We start from the raw sequence: 18,793 nt of genomic DNA on the forward strand, positions 1-18,793 counted from the left end.
CAATACATCACCTTGTGAGAGATTTATAGAAGGTCTGTGACCAGAGACCAGCATATGAAATGGGTAGGTCATCCTTTTTTTCCACTAAATATATCTCAAATGGAGTTCTCCTCAAATATAAATACAAAAAAAAAGAAACATTTGTACTTTCAACAACACACAAAGAGTGTCTTTTTTGAGAGAATTTTCAGGAGTTTCTGCACATACACTACTAATTTCATTTCATTTAATCTAAGTAGACTCATGTGGATGTTCAAGCTAAGTTTATCATAGTTTCCTCATGTAAAATACTTTCATGTTTAAAGTCAGTGTGTCTGTCTGTTCCAAAGAAAACATTATCTACATGCAACAAGGTGTATACAAGCCCTACACTCTAGTTAAAAGCGGTTGTTGCCATTACTCGAGTGCCCCGCTGTGCATTAGGACATGTTCGGAGCTGCAGCGTGTCACACAGCATGAGTCATATGGCACACAGTGTCACGTCGCTAGACCTCAGTGGAAAGCAGGACGTCTGCAAGGCAAATAGTGATGAACATGCTATTTTAGGAATGAAGATGAAAAGGGAGCTGGAAAATATGCTTCTGGTCCCCCAATTTGAAGTTTTCCACCACTTGCTCCACTTTTTTTTTTTTTTTTCCCAATGGGTCATTCTGAACAAGTGATGAAAGCTTAGGAGAACAGATGACTGAACAAGAGGTCTACATGAATCATGCAGAGGGAGGGTGGTGGGGGTGGGGGGGGGGAGGGGGGTGGTGGTGAAGAGGCATATGGTTCGCAGAGAGCGCACTTGAGACTGGATGTAACGCAGGGGCTCTTAAATCTACCCGTGCCCCAGGAGAATACCCCCAGAAAATGAGCTCTCTATCTATGCTACTGCTGCAGCTGGCTGTGAAAGACATCAGTTCGAGCCGAAGTTTAAATCACTGTCATCATTTTATTTGCTATGGGTCAGTTTAAAGTCTGAGATTCTTAGATCTACGCAGAGGGAGGATTTTGCAAATGTAAACAGGTGAGTCCAGTTTTAAATCAGACCATCAGTGTAAACAGAGACACTGTCTTCATATTCGCTTTGATTTGGTCTCACAAACAGATTATGTTGTTGCAGTGCCTTTCAATGAGCAACATTTGTCAAATAAGTGCCTCGGCTTGAGCTGCGTCTCCTGCTCCATATTTTTCAAATCATTTCAGACGGATTGTTTGGCCGCTGTGCTTTTCTTCCTTTCATTTATCTTGATTCTAATTTGTAGTTTCACTTTGGCCACACATGATATCCAGATTTTTAGGATGGTTCTGAAACAAGAAGGACCACCCAGGAGTGTTGCAGGCCTCTTTCTACTGTAAGTTTCTGAGTCGCTCCACACCGTCCGCTCTAATCGAGACACATTAAAGACGCATTAAAAACTAATCGGGTGGCGATGACACACGGTAGTCGTGCAAGGCCTTATTTGCAAAGCAGATGGAAAGCCTTGGCCTGTCCAACATTAATTACAATCACATTCAGGGAGGAAGCCATCCCTCCTCCAGGGCGGTTAGGACTCTGTGTACGACTGGAGGAGATGGCAACCTAATCCCCTGGTCACCGCAGAAATCTGAGGGAATCGTCAAAAGATGCACAGGACGTGATTAATCAAAGTGGAGCGCCAGATGTGCAACAACACAGGAGTATAAACCTAAACTGACACAGCACAGGAATACCGAAACCACAGACACACAAACACCATGCCGCCACCATCACACTCCCACACAGAAGCCAACAGAGGGGCTTCGATATTTGAGACCAAAACGACGGCCTCCCTCTGTCTGAATATCTGGTTTTCATCACTACATGTTGCAACACCAATACTCAGAGGACCAATAAGTAGAGAGGCATTTACTTTTTCTAACTCGGGCTGTTCCAATCCTAATTCTCTTCTCCATGTGTGGTATTTAAAACGTCTACAAAGGTGAGGGGTAAAATATTTAAAGGACTTCCTCTTTCAAGAGCAGCTGAAAGGCAGAAAAAAACATCAGACTAGACTACATTCCTCAGCAGTGATACATTCCCACTGTTCTCATGGCCGGATTATGACAATGCCCCTAGTTCCCAAGAAGAATGACAATCAATCCGGATTTAAGCCTCCTTGTCCGCCAGCGTCTGACTCTGGCAGCGCCTCTGTTTATCTTCAGGCGCTCTGTTTAGAGTCTCCCAGTAAACACTGGAGCTGCTAATGGAAGGAAGAGCTTTGGGCTTTTATGTTCCAAACTCGTTATGATTAAAGTGTTCCTCTTTATCGTCACTGCAGCTAATTAAAGACAATCTGCTTGGATATCACAAACAAGGCGACACAATTTACGCACGGAAACCGCAACTCGCTGCGCTGGAGGTCAACGGCAGGAATAGCCCCTTCATATACAAATACCAGCGGTGGTGGTTGATGGTTTGCTGAGGATACTAGGTCTATTTTCCCCGCGAAGACATAAATCATGGAGTAGATTGCACAGCAACACTGACCACAGAATTTCGGGGCTATAAATGAGCCGAGGAGGGCAAATCTACCCGGAGAGAGGACGTGTAACAATAAATTACACCGAAACAATACAAACCTCATCAGTTTCCCCAAACCCACAGAGACGACGAGGGAGAATCCGGCCCCTGTGTGGTTCAGACAATAAGCTAGTTCATGATCCAATACTGAACGTGCGTAATGGTATGTCTGCTGTGCGCAGTGTCTTGTGTTCAGTGATGGAGTTTTAAATTTAAAAGTGGGTCAACTATGAGCTACAGGTGAGGTCAACATAGCTTCAATATGAAAACATTTTTTTTTAGATAAGCAGGAGGCCAAATTCGTGTCATTTAAAAAAAAAAAATCATGTCCCTATAAATTCGCGTCATTTGGTCATTTAAAATAGTTCCGCCAGTTCAGGTGGGTTTTCATCCCACTTTACAATCCTTGCGCTTGTATACACCTGTTCACACTTTAGGTCAAACTCGCAAATTGAAACTGTCTGCTTCATTCACTGCCCCCAACACCTCGGCGAATCTGACAGTAGCGCAATTATGCACAAACAGTTCACAAATAACTAGTAATATAAAAGAGATAATTTCAAGTAACTTACCTAAATTAACGAAACTCATCACCATATCTGCATCATTTAGAAAGGCGGTTTCTTGATATGTGGCCAGAGGAGGGCTCTGGGTCGTCCGCATGGACTGATATCGGTCCAGCATGCCTTCCACTTGGCTTTTCTCCTCGCTAGATATGGTGTTGTATAAGTCCAACATGAAAAGTGGAGCGGAGTTGTACTTTCCGTGTGACAGATGCGGTCTCGGCCTGTGAGGAAGCCCGAGGATGGACAGGATCTCCTTCTGCATCTCCCTCTTCTCGTGCGTCCGCAGCCGCCGGTGGATGAAACCCGGGTGCACCTCGTTGTTCCCATCCAGTGAATAATTACTCCCTGCGACCGGGAACATGCAGTAATAAGCGCTCCACCACAATCCGATCAAGGCAAGCCAGCAGCTGGTCATGATGTTGTCCCGCTGTGCTCTCCGGAGTCCGGAGTGTGTCTGGCTTGGAGCTTCAGTCGCCTATCCAAAAGCAAAATGTGCGTAATGGTAACCAAAGTCCGACCGAGCGCGCTGTTATCTGTTGCAGCCACAGATCAAAAGCGAAAAAGGACTCGTGTGTCAAGCCATTTGAAATACTTCCTAAAGCAAAATGCGCAGAATAGTGTCGGTCCTGCTTTCATTTCTGATTCCCGTAGCGCGCTTTGCTGCTTCAGGATAAAGTGCACCATGTGAAACTTTATTCTGAGCGCTGCAGTTAGTCGGTCAAAAGACACCGATTGATGTGACAATCGCCAGGAAAAGAACAACAACTCCTCTGAAAGAAGCCATTTTACTCAAGCGGGTGTATTTACTCTCCAAAATATATGATTTTCCAAAGTTGCGCACCGACAAAAGCCTTCCTTCAATAACTGAACTGGTCTGAGTGGCGGTCACATACTCCTACAGGCTGTGTATGAGAGTCTAACAGGAATCAGCAGGTTGCAGTCCATAATATGCGTGCGCGCTCGTGTACGTGTGTGTGTATTGAAACCGCCCACTCCGTGCGCACTTAGCCAGAGGTGGAGCTCTTCAGGCTACAAGGACAACTCTAACATCATATTTCCATATTTTGTTCACTGCGGAATAACAGCCTGTCTATTCTAATATAAACGTCAGGTTTGTCTACTTTGCATGTGCATTGCAACATACTTTTCCTGTTACATTCTTTTACAGTCTCTGTGATACAATGACTCCATCATAAGCTCATACTTCTTGATATTTCTGTTTTAATTTCTACATGTTGGTACTTGGATTGTAGGATTCATAAGCTGTAACGTTTTAGCGGTCAGCTGCATTAGGTAGTTTGAGGTATTTCTACAGGTGTCTGTCTCCACAATCTTGGGTCACACTTTCACCTTTGTGACAGTTGCGCTTCAGATGTGTCTTAAAATAACAGGCCGCAACTCTAATTTGAGAAGAAAAAAAAAAACACTTTCATAAAATGTCCAAATCTGCTCTAACTAAGCACGGATAAAGGATTTCATCTTTACACATCCAGAAAAGGTGCGGTGTGTCTCTACTCCGCGGAAGCAGAATAAATGTTCTCCAGCTGAGGCACGACCCCTGACGATGGAGAGAGAAACAGCAAGCAATGACGCACAGCACCTAAAGGAGACTGATCATCTTTAAACACTAAGAAATCTAATCAACCGTTTAACTAAACAGTCAAAGGTTAAATCATCTGCACCTTGGTCATTGCCCTTGTAAATACGAACAAATCATGCAATGAGTAAAATGTGTATCCTGTATAATCTATATTTTAAAATGATAATATCTACTTCTAGCAGCACACAGCTTATGTATGTCTATACGTCCCAGAAAAGAAGTTCTTTTACATCTTTCTTTCTTTCTTTCTCCCCCCCCTCCTCTTCCTCCCTTCATTCCTTTCACCCTAACCTGTGTTATGTCTTCATGGTCCCTTCAGACTGTGATGGTCCTGACGATAAGGCCCGAAGGTGTCCATATCTGTGTCTCTGCTACTGCTGCTGCTGCCAGAGCCTATCTTATCTGTGTGTGAAGAGTGAGAACCAGCATCAAAGCTACACATACCTCCACCAAACACACGCATACACACAGCTGGGTGGCTTTCAGACTAACCCACTCACGCTGATTAAACTAAAAGTCAGATTATTACTACTCTTAAACATAATTACATAGTAGAGATTTTCAAAAAAAAAAAAAAATCGCTGCCAACCGTTTTCTACAGCATACCTTAGCAGGGTAGATTTTTCAGATTTTCAAATGTTTTCTGCCAAACAGATATTAATTCATGTCAGCACAGTATGAAAATAACTCACAAAGACTTCAAACTGGCTTGAGATAAAATCATAAAATCATGTGTGTATACTTGTGTGCCCGTGTGTGTGTGTGTGAGTGAGTGAGTGAGTGAGTGTGTGAGTGTGTTAGAGAGGTGACTGACTGATCCAACTCTGAAATAACAGAACCAGGGCTTAAGACACCGTGCTGGGCTGGCAGAGAACCAGCACTCTCATGGATGTCATTTATCAGGTTTTTAAGTTTTTCTTGGATTCAAAATTCCCATTTATATGAATGACAGTGTATTACTGATTTATAACACAGATACTTTGGCTTAGCTAAGTCTGACAATAAAAAGCAGCCAAAAAAGACTTCTGGCTCTGGCAATGATCCTATGAACAGCAAGTTTACTCACTATACAGGGGATGTGAATAAACATATGCAAGGAAATGGGTGATTCTTACCGCTTTATAATGTATGAATCAGATTGGAAGCCATATTTTCAACCATTAACCTTGAGCATATGTCATAAACCATCTGCTTTCCAGTGCTATCACACTGATTAACAGGCTGAACGCTGCGGATACAGTAAAGGCTGATAATTATTTCAAAAAAAGCACTCAGATACTTTTATATGTCCTTAACATTTTGCCTGACATTTGAAGCTGTGTGTGTGTATATATGTGTGTGTGTGTGTGCATCCCCAGAGGTAGAGCAAATGATGTGTGTGTATGCTGGGTGATTTGGAAGCAGAGGGAGGAGGAGGAAACATTAAACAGAGGTTCTGTGTCCTGTCATCACACTGTCTAGACAGGACAACTCCTAGACCTAATGAGGTCTTTGTCTGTCTGTATCTATCTGTTTTACACACACACACACACAGCCACACACACATATACAGTACATCTCATCATACATCTTGGTTTTAATTCTTCTTCGGTCTTCCTGTTCGACGTTTTTATTAAAGAGTATTAAACTGTCAAACAAAAAGGTCACACAAACCTGCACACAGAGAGAATCAAGTCTTGTATTTGTACTTGCGTGTGTGTGTGTGTGTGTGTGTGAGTTTTGTGTGTGCAGGATACACACACACACGTCTCTCCAACACGCAAAATTAAGGGGAAGTGTGTTCCAAAACCATAGGAATGCTTACACCTGGCGCAGATCTGACGAAGCGCTGAATCTTCTACAATAATTACACTGTGCCGGTAGGTCACACTCACGCACGTGCGCCGCCACTTATCCGAGTTATCAAGTGTTTTTCACACGAGTCAAAAGAACAATGGCGAGCTGCTGCAGGTTGGATGCTTTTGATGCCCTTTTAGTCTTTTGTGTTGGATTACTTTTTCACACAAAAGGTGCTATGTGTGAATGATTCTCTCGAGATCAGTTTTTTAAACAGCATGTACAATACTTCACAGTCACAAGTAACACAACTCAGTATAATAGGCTTCTATTTATATGAAAAACATCCATGATGATGTAGTGATTCTTAGATTCAACATCAGCTAAGTTTAAGCTGAGTTCTGTTCGAGAGAGAAATAACGTAGCTGTCTGTATTTCTGTTTATGTGTTTTGCAAGAAGTTTAATGTTAAAGCTCCAAACTATTGGTGTATAGCTTTGTTCCCACCCGACTACGCAATCCTCATCAGAATCCGGCCATGTGCACCACAAATAGGGGCATTAAAACGTATATTAGACTTAATCTGTCTTCATCTGTGAAACATATTTTTGCTGTGATATATTGAGTTATTTTTATCTATACAGTGTAATATCATTTTACCACTTTCTCCAAAAAATATATCTATTGCATACAATCAGTAATTTTTGTACGTTACTTAAATTCAAATAATACAAGCTGAATGAAGTGAATGCACTGACCATCTATTCTGCATCTTGTTTGCAGTAACATTACTTTGACAAATGATAGCTACTAAAAATATAATGCAAGCCTTTATCAGCTGCCTCTCAAGATGAAGTACAGATGGACAGCTGGCTTTATTGACAAGCTGGCATTATCAAATATACTAAATCAACCCAACCCATTAGAGGTGATAGTTCAAATTCTAAAACATCTCATAAATTAACCTAGTTTGTTTTTCTACTGTTGAAATAAGAGAGTTATATCTTTAGAGATGTAACTGATCTCAGTTTATTCCTCAAACATCTGTGGACTTTGAACATGGATGCAGCAGCGTGTTAGATCACCTGAAAACACCACTTCACAAACTAAATCCTAGGAGAATTTCCCTCCTCGCCCTGCTCCGGCGGTGAAGCTGGTTGCCCCGGTGACAGCTTCTGATTGGATGACAGGTACTCCGTGGTCGATCTCATACTGCATGGCCTGGAAGGAGGGAGACAGAAGTAACCGATAATTATTTATCGTTTATCAGAGAGCTTTGGTGGTGATTTGAGAGAGCAAATGTCAGTAGACGCTTGCCTTTTCAAAAGATGAGAAAAAGCAAGAAAAAGCTGGAAAAACAATACAGACGTGACAATATACCATAAATAATAAATGATCTCTCATGCAGAAAATATTTTACGGACATAAAATCACAAGAAAAACTGCATTATAACAAGAATTTACATCAGTCTCAGTATTCTATTGTGTGTCATATGAAGCTTACGTCTCCCCATCAGGTGTACCTGTGTGAAGGAGGGAGCGTCGTAGCAGCTGTGGATAGCTGAGGAGCGGTCGGCCCGCAGACACTGCTGAGGGAAGGAGCTGATCTGCTCTGCTAACTGCAGGGCCGCCTGTAAAGCTGTGGTTGTAACATGAGGTCAGTCCAACACACACACACACACACACACACACACAGGATGAACACACAGACCCCTGTTTAATATCATTTCTATTCTACCCTTCTATTATTACAAAATCGCCAGTTTTTCAATGCTGCATTTTAGTCGCCATGTTGCTGTGCCTCTGTGAGCTTCAGCCGTGCCACTCTGCCTCCTCACCCACATGAAAGCACTGGATCACATCCAGATCAGTCCTATGGAAAAAAAAACGACGCCTCATGATGGGACACTTTGATGCCCTGCGTGTGTATATGTGTATGTGAGCTGCTTCGGCTCCTTCAGATGTTAAACCCGCGCTAAGTGATCATCCCTCAGAGAGGCCAATTAGGCCGAGGCTCGACTGTGGGAAGAGGAACTTCCTAAAAGAATTAAGATAATCTTCTTCTAACGTCTAAGGGGAGAAGGGAGGGAATCGGTGATCGAGCCGTGAAGAGCACATGGAAAGGCTTTTTTGGGATTTAAGGCTATGGGAGAGTTTGTGCATTAATATAAAAGCGGAAACGCCACGTTGAAATGTGTGCATAGCCTAATCCTCAGACTGCTGGTTGAATGCTAGTGCTAATGGTGAGTTATAGCTTCAACGCGATGTTGGAGCCAAATAAAGAAAACAGATTCACTGGAACAGATGATTATATATGATTCTGTCGGATATTACCTACAAGAGAGTTTCTTAAAAACTATGTTTCCTGGATGAAAATGGGTCTCAGGCCTGTTTCTGTGTGGTATCTACATGACCGGTCTTCACAATGAATTATGATTTCTATTCCCAATACAGACAGACTTCCAGCAGTTCCCATACCTGATCTCCCCATTTCTAAAATTTGCCATCAAATATCCCAAAATACTAACCACAATATGCTGTGAATACACTATTAACTGCCTCGTTCTGAATGCTGCTCTGGACTGTGGTGTATTCAAATAATGTTTCTTAATTGTTTTTTCTGTCTTCACCCTTCACTTGACAACATGTTTTTTTGCTGTGAGCAGAAACAGCAGACTATATTTGACTGCCCAAAAAAATAAAACACAAAAACATTGCATAAAAGGTAACTGACAGACAGATGACCATGTAATTTTGTACAAACGTGTGTTTTTATGCTGGCCTTCTGATCATGAGACTGAACCCATCAATTTATGTGACAACATGAAAATCACTGAAATCGCTCTACCAGGACTAGAGCTAGGTATCGTTTTTTTTTCAATATCTGTGCCAAAGTGATAGCTGTGTTTCTGTACTGATACCAAAACAGTCATTTGTGATACCTTAGTTTGGGGATTATGAACAAGTTTCTACCCTTTTTTATATTAAAAGGAATAGTTTAACATTTGGGGAAACACGTTTATTTGTTTTGTTGCTGACAGTTAGATGAGAAGATCAATAGCAGAAAGAAATGTGAAACTATCCTTTAAAAAAATAAACTGCTCAATATATCAGTGTTCAATAAGGAACTTTAAAAATATAGTCTAAAGTTGATCAAGTGTTCAGGGTTTGGATCATAGAATCTCACCAAGAATTCATTGGTAACTTCTGATAATCAATATTCTGATATCAATATAATCGCTACTATGGACACTTTCCTGTTACCACATATTAAGGTTCGATGCCTATTCCTATCCATGATACAGCACTGATAAACACAGAATCTAACTACCTTGGCCATCAGGAACAACTCTGTTAGCCAGTCCATAAGCAAGAGCTTCCTGTGCTCCGATTGGCCGTCCAGTCAGAATCAGGTCCAAGGCTCTTGATAGACCAATGAGACGCGGGAGCCGCACAGTGCCTCCATCGATCAGGGGAACTCCTGGAAAAACACAAGATGTTCAGTTATAAGTATATCTCAGACAGACACTCAAAAGTGATCTGCAATGCATCTAAAACATCCCACACAACAGCTGGAACTAATGCATTCATACTCAATCACCACATGTAAAACTCCTTTAACACAGAGCCTGAAATTATATAATTATATAACTATTAATCTAGTATTCCTTTAGTCAATCAGCAACAAAAATCAACCAACAATTATGATGACAAATGAATTGGTTAGTTTTAAAAAACTGAGAAGCTCAAACTCAGGTATCATGAATTCCAAACATTCTTTGGTTTGAGCTTCTAGTTTTTCTTTCAGTTTTTCAGCATTGCAAATTGAATATCTTCTGGAGTGTTGTTTGGATAAAGTGTGTTTTTTTTTTATTTTTCCAGCATTTTAGCCTTTTAATAATAGTAGGAAGTGGAGAAAGACAGGAAATATAGTGAGAGAAAGAGAGAGAGAGAGAGAGAGAAAGAGAGAGACGTTGCAATTACAGTATCAGGTATGTGTTTTTACCACCAGGCCACCACAACGCTCCCAAAACAAGCAAGTGAAATATGCTGCCTTGCGCTCTAAGGAAGTTTGACGGGCATTTTTCTCTACTTTCAGACATTTTATTAAATAAACTGCTGATCAGTTTATTGCACAAAAGATTGACAGATTCACTGATAATGAAAATAATCATAAGTTGCAGCCTTATATTAAGCCTACGCGCTGATGAACAGTCTGACTTTAAATATCTACACTTGGCCTGCTGCACTGGTGCTCCACATTTGGAAATTCCTTTGCTCGGATATGAGGGGAGTGGAGGGGGGGTCCTTCTAAATTTAACTTTATTTAAGACCAAATTTGAATTACCTAACTGTACAAGGTGAAAGCAGATGTAGGCCACTGTGCCAGTGTATTTGGCTCGGGTTACTTAAAAGCTGTGAAAACAGCCTAAGAAACACTTGCAAACACATAAAATACTGCTGGCATTAATCTAGGTTACAGCTGTCAGGGGAACAAAGTTTTGAAACAATTTTACTCCTTAACTGTAACTCTGCTTTCTTTCTGTCAGTACGTCAAAACTCAAAACTCCTCCTCAGTCTCACTGGACACATTTGCATTATTACTGTGTCCACCAGAGAGAAAGAGTGAGACAAGAGAGGGAGGGAGAGAGAGAGAGAATCAAGAACAGAGAGACTGCAAGGTACGGTAAGCTTCTGGCATCTGTCCTAATTTCTAAAGAGCACCAGCTGGAACTGGCATACTTTCTACCGTTCAGCACTCCCAAGTTCCACGCCACAATCCCGACTCCCTAATTCCTCCAAGTCGCTGATTCTATTTGACCGCCCTTATTGAGAGCACATGTGTCGGACATGTTTTCATAACCCCAAATCATCATGCTCGCTTTCAGTTTTTTTTTTCCTCCCCCCTCTCTCGTTCTGCGGGGAGTCGTGGAAATACTGTGATTCTATTCATTCTCTGCAAGCTACTCTCTTTGTCCATGTCGTTCAAATAAATTAAATTGGAATACATGGAATACCAGTGTTAATACACGTGTGACCAATCCAGGGGCCTGGTTCAGGTTCAGACAGTCAGCATATAATGGTGCTCTGACAGACAGAAGACTATGATTAGTTGGGGGAGGGGGTGTTACACTGTCTACAAATACCAGATTTCACTCGATTTTTCAGTCATCCGCTGTTACTGGAGTGTATTCTACCCGCTCAGGGTAAATTACACAACCAGAGCTGATGAAAAGCAACATACATGACGCCTGAATTCCTTCTGCAGTAAAGTAAGCCCAGATCCTTGCGCAGGTGTGTGTCTGAGTGTGTCTGATATTCAAGGTCTTCTCAATATTGACTGAGACAACAATCAAGAGTGTTACAGTCAGGGTTTTGCTCTGTGGAGCTTTGTCTTGAACCACATGTAACTACACACACTTGCATGCACAAGGGTATTCGAATACAAGTATGTGCATCGTGCACGCACACACACATGCACACACACGCCTCTACTCCAGTGGTTCCCAACCATTTTGTCTGATCACCCCCCAGCCCTGTTAGATGAACTCAAACAACCCTCAAACACCCACCATGTTCCAAATGTGTTCCTTTGATTTGATTTTAAACTGGATGCTATTAACACTATTCAGAATATATACAGTGGACATGATTACAATAATTTTTCATACTATTGAACTGTCATTGTTTAGGTTGGTTGGTCCAGTTAGCATTCATTCCACTCGGAGTGAGAGAAACTATTCCGACTGTTTATTCATTACCTTTAGTTACCTGTTAGTTCACCCATTTATCCATTGTAGATATTTCTTTCAACCGCATTTCTCTGTTACGTTTAAATATTCAACAATTTCACACTTTCAGCTGTTTCAATCATTTTTTCCAATACTTTTAGCTAATTGTTTATCTATTACTTTTAGCCTACTAGCTAACTGTTTAGTGTTAGCTAGACTTTTTAGCTCACTTGTTAACTTTTCAAAGACTCTCAATCTCTAATGTTCAGGTATTAAAAGGACCAGTGTGTAGGATTTAGTGGCATCTAGCAGTGAGGTTACAGACTGAAACAACTGAATACCCTCCCCTTCCAATTTTTTGGGAGAACCTGCGGTGCCTGTGAAACTCACTAAAAACGCAAAAGGCCCTCTCTAGAGCCAGTATTTGGTTTGTCCAGTCTGGGCTACTGTAGAAACATGGCTGTGCAACACCTCCGTGGACGAGGACCTGCTCCCGATGTAGATATAAAGGGTTCATTCTAAGGTAACAAAAACACAATGACTCTTATTTTCATGGTCTTCTACACTAATTAAAACATACTTATGAATGTTATATTCCATTTCTGCCAAGTCCGTTCCACTAGATGCCACTAAATTCTACACCACTGATTCAATATGTGGACATATTTTTTAATCAAATTGTCATTTCTTTTTGTTTCGAATTAGTTGAGCTAATCTTTCCACATAACCCTGCAGCTGTAGAAGGAAGTACCCTCTGCAGTACACGTACCCTAACACTGCTCTATACATCATCGATGGAGGGTCGATCACTGCAAAGAGCTTCTCTATGTTGTCTCCGGCACTATCTTCCTTGATTACAGCAAAAGACATGTGGAGGAAGAAAAAAGAAGAGCAACAGACAGACTGGAGGCTGGCTAGAAAACAGTGAGAGGCATTAAGAGCTGGAATGAGCCAAGAAAGACAGAGTCTGACTCAAAGCTGATAGATAAAGAGCCATGTTGACCTCCAGTCTGTCTTTGGTGCTGCTGTTGGCACCACCGCTATCAGCAACCGGAAGGATCTCCCTTCCTATCCACAGAGCTCGTCTCCAGCACCTCCACCCCTCACCCTCCTCTCTCTCTCTCTGTCTCTGATAGTCCTGTCTCTGATGTGTCCTGTTTGCAGGAACACACAGACCTGCGCTTTGTCCCACATGAATGGGAGCTGAGAGGTTGGGCAGCACCTCCTTGAAGTAACTCAAAAGGCATGTTTGGCTTAAAAGAGCTTGACTGAGGCGGAGAGCGGTGGCTTCTGATCATTTCTCAGGAGGAAATGTTTGGCAGTGATCCTGATACGAGATAATCAGTCAGCGTCCGCAGCACAAAAGTTTGGATTTATCACCTTAGGTCTTCAATAATGAGCTAAACATTTGGAAAGGAGCTCTCCCCCTTGTTGTTCAAAGCAGATAAGCCCATTGTCAAGACTGAGGCTTGTTATTAACATGGTTGAACATGAGTCAGCAAAGCCTATTGTTTAATAACTTCATATCAGAGATGTTCTCTTCCTGTATCATAAGGCCACCACAGGTTATCTGACTGACATGTAGGAGAAGTCTGGAGGAGAGAGCATATATCTACTGGGTACAGAGTGTAATATAAACTCTTGTGATTCACAAGTGAACACCTACAAGGAACTAATCTGTGCTGCTATCACAACTTGTGATAGCAGTTCAGTTTCTTATAAATCATATTTGAGTCACCACAAACTGAGAGTCCTTGTGTTTTATTAACGAAACACAGGCTACCAAAGTATTACTGATGCGTTTTAATGGGTTCATGACAACACACGCTATATTTAAAAAAAAAAAAGAATTATGGGATTAAATCTTCACAATCAAAGAATAAATATAACTTAAACTATGGTTTCCTTTAAAAGTGCTAAATATTATTGGAAAAACAAGTAACATTTAAAAGAAGTAAATGACAGACTCAAGTGTCCATGTGCAAGAAACTGAATTCCCACCAGCTAAAAGTCTGCTGGCCTGTAGCTGATCCTCATGGTGGGAAGTAAAATAGGAGAATTTCTCATTTTTGGACCCGACACTCGAGTCCCAGCGGAGGAGACCACACTCCACGGGACAGCGGACAGCTACTAATAACCTGAGGACAGAGTGTGAAACACGACACACTGAGGTGTTCTGGTTAGCTGCTGGTGCTGCTGGTATCCTCACCACATCAAAGCAAAACCCACTACAATGGCCTCTCATGAGGGTAATGCGATTAAGTTTGATGTGGATTAACTATTTCCGGACAACTCTAGACTAAATCAACGGAGGGAAAAGAGCAGACCTTTAATCGGAAGCTTGCTTTGAAATAATGGGAATCAAGTAAAATAGCTCAGTTGGGCTGGGTCAAAGATCAGTGCTACTCAATTAACTTGATTTCATGTCTTTAATATCAGGGCTGTGTGTTTTTTAGTTTGTGAAGCATCATTATACCAGAGACCACCAAGGCTACAAACACGGCATTAAACCATAAAAATGGCAGAGGATGTGTAGCAAGAGAAATCTATGTATCACATCATAGTTTTAACATGATCAGATCCCACCAGGAGCAAAATCTGCCTCAAAGTAACTAAATCTGAAGTCAAGTCATATCAAGTCCAAAAATACACATTTTTGGCAAAGACAGATGTTGTCACGCTTTATCTTTGGACTAACATGAAGCTATTTGTAACTTCCCCAAACCAGTCACATATTTTGTCATCAATTTATCCACTTATGTTTGTTGCATTCCTTTCTCTGCACACAACTGCTCTGTGCATTCACTCTTCATGGAAAAGAAACCTGAAGTTTCAAAAGGAGTGCCGGTTTTGAAGCGAGATGATGTGATCACTGGACTATGTCACTCCATTTCAAACTCACTGAGCAGGTGTTTGAATTGGCTGATGTTATGTCAGCTTTGGACCAAGGTACTACTTCTATTCAACATGTGGCTTCTTCTCCTTTGGCGCTCTTCATCTATCCTCCTCTAGGTATGAGAGATGACTCAAAACTGGGACAAAGAGAAAAAAGGGAGGAGATGCTGACACTGCAGGATGCTGTAGGTCAGCTGGTGTGTGTAATAGGTGGGGCAGTGTACTGTAGTGAGGATCCTGAACAACCTCCATGTTTGCCTGATTTAGTTTTAACATTTGAACCAAAATCCTTGAAAGAAGTATTACTGAACTATTTTAGTTTCCTTTTCCGGTGCCAACTCTTTAGCTTTGTAATGTTCTGCTGGTTTAAGGAACCAAAATAACATCAGGGAATTCAGTAAGCGTGGAGGTTTTTCATTCAGTTCTCTCGAAATTCAACGAGCAGTAGACACTAATACCAGACCCTTGTGACGCAACCATCTCCTCCTCATTTCCTCCTCGGCGGGATAGAGGGGCCCCAGAGAGGAAGCCACAGGTTCGGCAGCCAATCACGTGCCAGAAAGCTGTCAGATCCTTGTGGTTGCCATTGGCCCACATCAGAGCGGCACAGCGAGCCTCTGAGGGTTTTTTTGACTCCAAAGCCACCAGGGATTCCCTCCGGCTGCTGCCATCTGTGCCCGACCCAAAAATGGTTACAGAATTCAACCATTAAAAGGAAATAATCGCTAAGAAACACAGGATCTTTAAATAAACCGTGCGTCCCACAGAACAGCGGTACCTTTGATGTAAATGGGAAGGGAAGTTCGGTTTTCAATTGTTTAATGTTGGGAAAATAAAATACATTTAAATGCATGCTGCTGTGTCTTTCTTTCCACTGTAAAACCTGGATTTTTTTAAACTCAAGTCCTGATGAGAAATGTCCCATCCTGGGATGCAGCCTCATTAAATCCTGCTAATGTTCCTTCAGTCAAACCACAGTTTAAACTACACTAAAAGACTAGAGCTGCTAGTGCAGCATACAGCTACGCAGCCTATGGGTATAAAAATGCTGAAAACCCACAGTCAAAGTAATAATTATTCTGCTAAATGCACATCCGACTGAAAAACCACAGCGGTTTCAGCTAAGCTGGAGGAAACGAATGTGTTGACAAACAAGCCTTCAAGATGTGAGGCAATCAAGAGGCGGAGAATTAATTACTGGGAGGAAATGTGTGACTTAATGTGTCAAAACCACAGTAATGCTCATTTCTCTTTCCCAAACATAGTTTCGAGCTGATGAAGGACATTGAATGCAGGCATGGGATACATTTCATCACTCAGAGTGCATATTTCTGATTTCTCCTGGAAGATGTCAGTTTGTGTCCAGAGATGCATTGATAATTAAATTTTAAAATCACAACCCTGACATCCTGTGTATCCCCTAATCTGTATCCCTCTCTTCAATCATACTTTCTCTTAACTGATTTATTTTGTTTCTGGCAGACAGCCAATATGTAGCTTGAACTTGAGTGATCATTGCATGGTAAGATAAAAGATAAATAATAAAAAATAAGATAAATGGCAAACATGATCATCCCTCTAGGAGAGATTTTTAACACTGAATGTTTTAACCTCTGGTAAAACAGCATACTAGAGTGGAGTCTCCAATTGTACAAATCAATAACCACACTTGCATTTAAAAGTGAAAAACAGACTGGTTTTCAGTACTGGACAATTTTAAATATTCAATGGAACAAACACATTTCAGCACCAAAAAAAAAGTACTAAAGTTTGACTTCCAGCCCTTTGGTGAAGGTTTGTCCTACACTTCCTCATATGAGGCATAAACTGTGATTTTTAATTATTATCAATCAATTAATATGTTATCTGATAAATTATTTCAAAGTAGGACTAGAATAGTTAGAGGATGGAAGGATAATTTAAGAAAAAGCTACTTATCTACTGATCACAGGGAGTTTAGATGGGTAGAAAAACATGCAAGATTTGAGGAAAAAGTGGTGTAACATCTACAATAATGACAATGAAATTGCACTAAAGAGACTAGAGTGTGGCCTCGCAGTGCTGACTTGCCCTCAGACAGTCTGTGAGGACGGACAGACAGACAGACAGACAAAGGGCACTGCCAGGATGCTCTCCTGTTAAATTACAGGCCTGGGATGATAAGCACTGCATGTTTACACTCTATATCTAGAGCTGCCTGTAAATTATAGTATGACAGTCGTATTTATAAACACCATGCTTGTATTTTAAGTACTCCGGCAGCATGGCTAAAGCAGTGACAGCTATATGAGAGATGCTGCAATGGTCCAACACGAGCCTCTTTTACATAGCAAAGCTGACCACGACTTGTTGGGATCAGGATTAGCTTAAAGTGTTTACAGCAGAAGATCCAAAGTACTACTTGTTCTTTTAAAACAACAGCCGAGTCAGCGGGCAAACTATGCCAGTTGGCTACAAGACGCCAAAAAAGGAAAATGTTGTTTATGAGGAAATTGTGTGACATAAATAATATGTAAGCCCTGTTTGGCCCAGCAGTGGAAACCTGGCAGTTGGTTGCTTCCTCTTCTACTTATCAAGACTGCCCAGCAGACTCTGGCCGTGATGCCAAAAGGTCACGGTCACTGGTGTTATCGTGCTATGACTCTGTCCTCACACACAAACAAGAGGAGGCTGGGGTGATAACAGAGGACAGAGCAACAAAGTTGAAAAATAGAAACAGTGTTGACTTCCTGGCATTAGGAGACAGATGATGTATGCTTGGATGCAAAGAAAAACACAGATACTTTCATGGGTGGTTATAATTAGATGAGCAAATACTCACAGACAGACGGAGCTACAAAACAGACAGAGTCCAGCCTCTGCTGGCTCAGCTACAGCAGCAGAACTATACCCATTTCTACTGCCAGTAGTCGTAGTTAGGGTGACAATATCAACACCAGCAGCTGCATTAAAAGAGAATCTGCTCTCCAAACAGTGTGACTAATGTGAAAAGAACAACTGTAGAACAACAAGAACAAGTAGGGCGTATCTGTCTTAGTGCTAGTAGCTAGTAACAGTAAGAGCATGATATATGTAGAGGAGAAACTTCAAGGTAAACAGTAATATCTGTAATAGTTGAAACAGTATTAGTAGCAGTACTAGTAGGTCTAATATTAGTAGTGGTAGTAACTGAGGTAATACTTATACTGGGAGCACTAGCAGTAGTAGAGAAAAGTATTTTGAAAGCAGTTATACTTTAAATAGTTCAACAGCTGTAGCAGTTAAGCAAGTACCAGAATGTAGCACTACTACTACTAGCCATACATTTAGTGGCAGTAGTAGTACTAGTAGTACTAGTAGTTTTGACAGTAGTAGTGTGTAGCAGCAGACATCAATAGTATCAGTTACAGATGGAACAGAGGAATCTAAAGTAAAAGGAATAAAATTGGAACAATATAGTCAGTGTTTCCCCTATAATTGTACAGGCCTGGTGGGCCACCGGGCCAATGAGAGGTCCCACCGGGCCAAAAAAATCTTTTTTGTAATGCCAAAAATAAGGCTAAATATCCATTCATTTGGAAATCAATTGTCATTTGTGTTTGGGAGCCTTTGTGCGGCACTGTTCTGAAACGTGACTCAACCTCTGTGTCGTTGCCTGGGAAACTCTTGACGTGATGTGAGTGCCTCATCTCTTCAGGGTTTATTCTGTGCGTACCACCGGG

At 41.4% G+C, this 18,793-nt stretch overlaps 2 protein-coding genes across 5 annotated transcripts in view; both read right to left on the minus strand.

Annotated features, from left to right (window-relative positions):
* bmp6 (bone morphogenetic protein 6) overlaps positions 1-3,505 on the minus strand; it is a 45,357-nt gene extending 41,852 nt beyond the window's left edge. Inside the window, exon 1 of the mRNA XM_067578255.1 lies at positions 3,097-3,505. Coding sequence (XP_067434356.1) covers positions 3,097-3,505 — 409 coding nt within the window. The remainder of the gene's footprint in view (positions 1-3,096) is intronic.
* zgc:101569 (uncharacterized protein LOC449822 homolog) overlaps positions 1-18,793 on the minus strand; it is a 50,009-nt gene that overhangs the window by 24,336 nt on the left and 6,880 nt on the right. For 2 of the 4 annotated variants that reach the window (XM_067578260.1, XM_067578257.1), the window contains exons 5-7: positions 9,797-9,946; positions 7,989-8,104; positions 7,479-7,686 (exon numbers count right to left, since the gene is read on the minus strand). In XM_067578260.1, the coding sequence (XP_067434361.1) occupies positions 7,579-7,686; positions 7,989-8,104; positions 9,797-9,946 (374 nt within the window). In that variant the 3' untranslated portion in view covers positions 7,479-7,578. Of the gene's footprint in view, positions 1-4,981; positions 5,093-7,478; positions 7,687-7,988; positions 8,105-9,796; positions 9,947-18,793 lie in introns of those variants that run through there. The other 2 variants (XM_067578258.1, XM_067578259.1) reach the window with 2 other exon arrangements.

Source organism: Thunnus thynnus, chromosome 21 (assembly GCF_963924715.1).
Source record: "Thunnus thynnus chromosome 21, fThuThy2.1, whole genome shotgun sequence".
In the NCBI taxonomy this organism is placed as follows: Eukaryota; Metazoa; Chordata; class Actinopteri; order Scombriformes; family Scombridae; genus Thunnus; species Thunnus thynnus.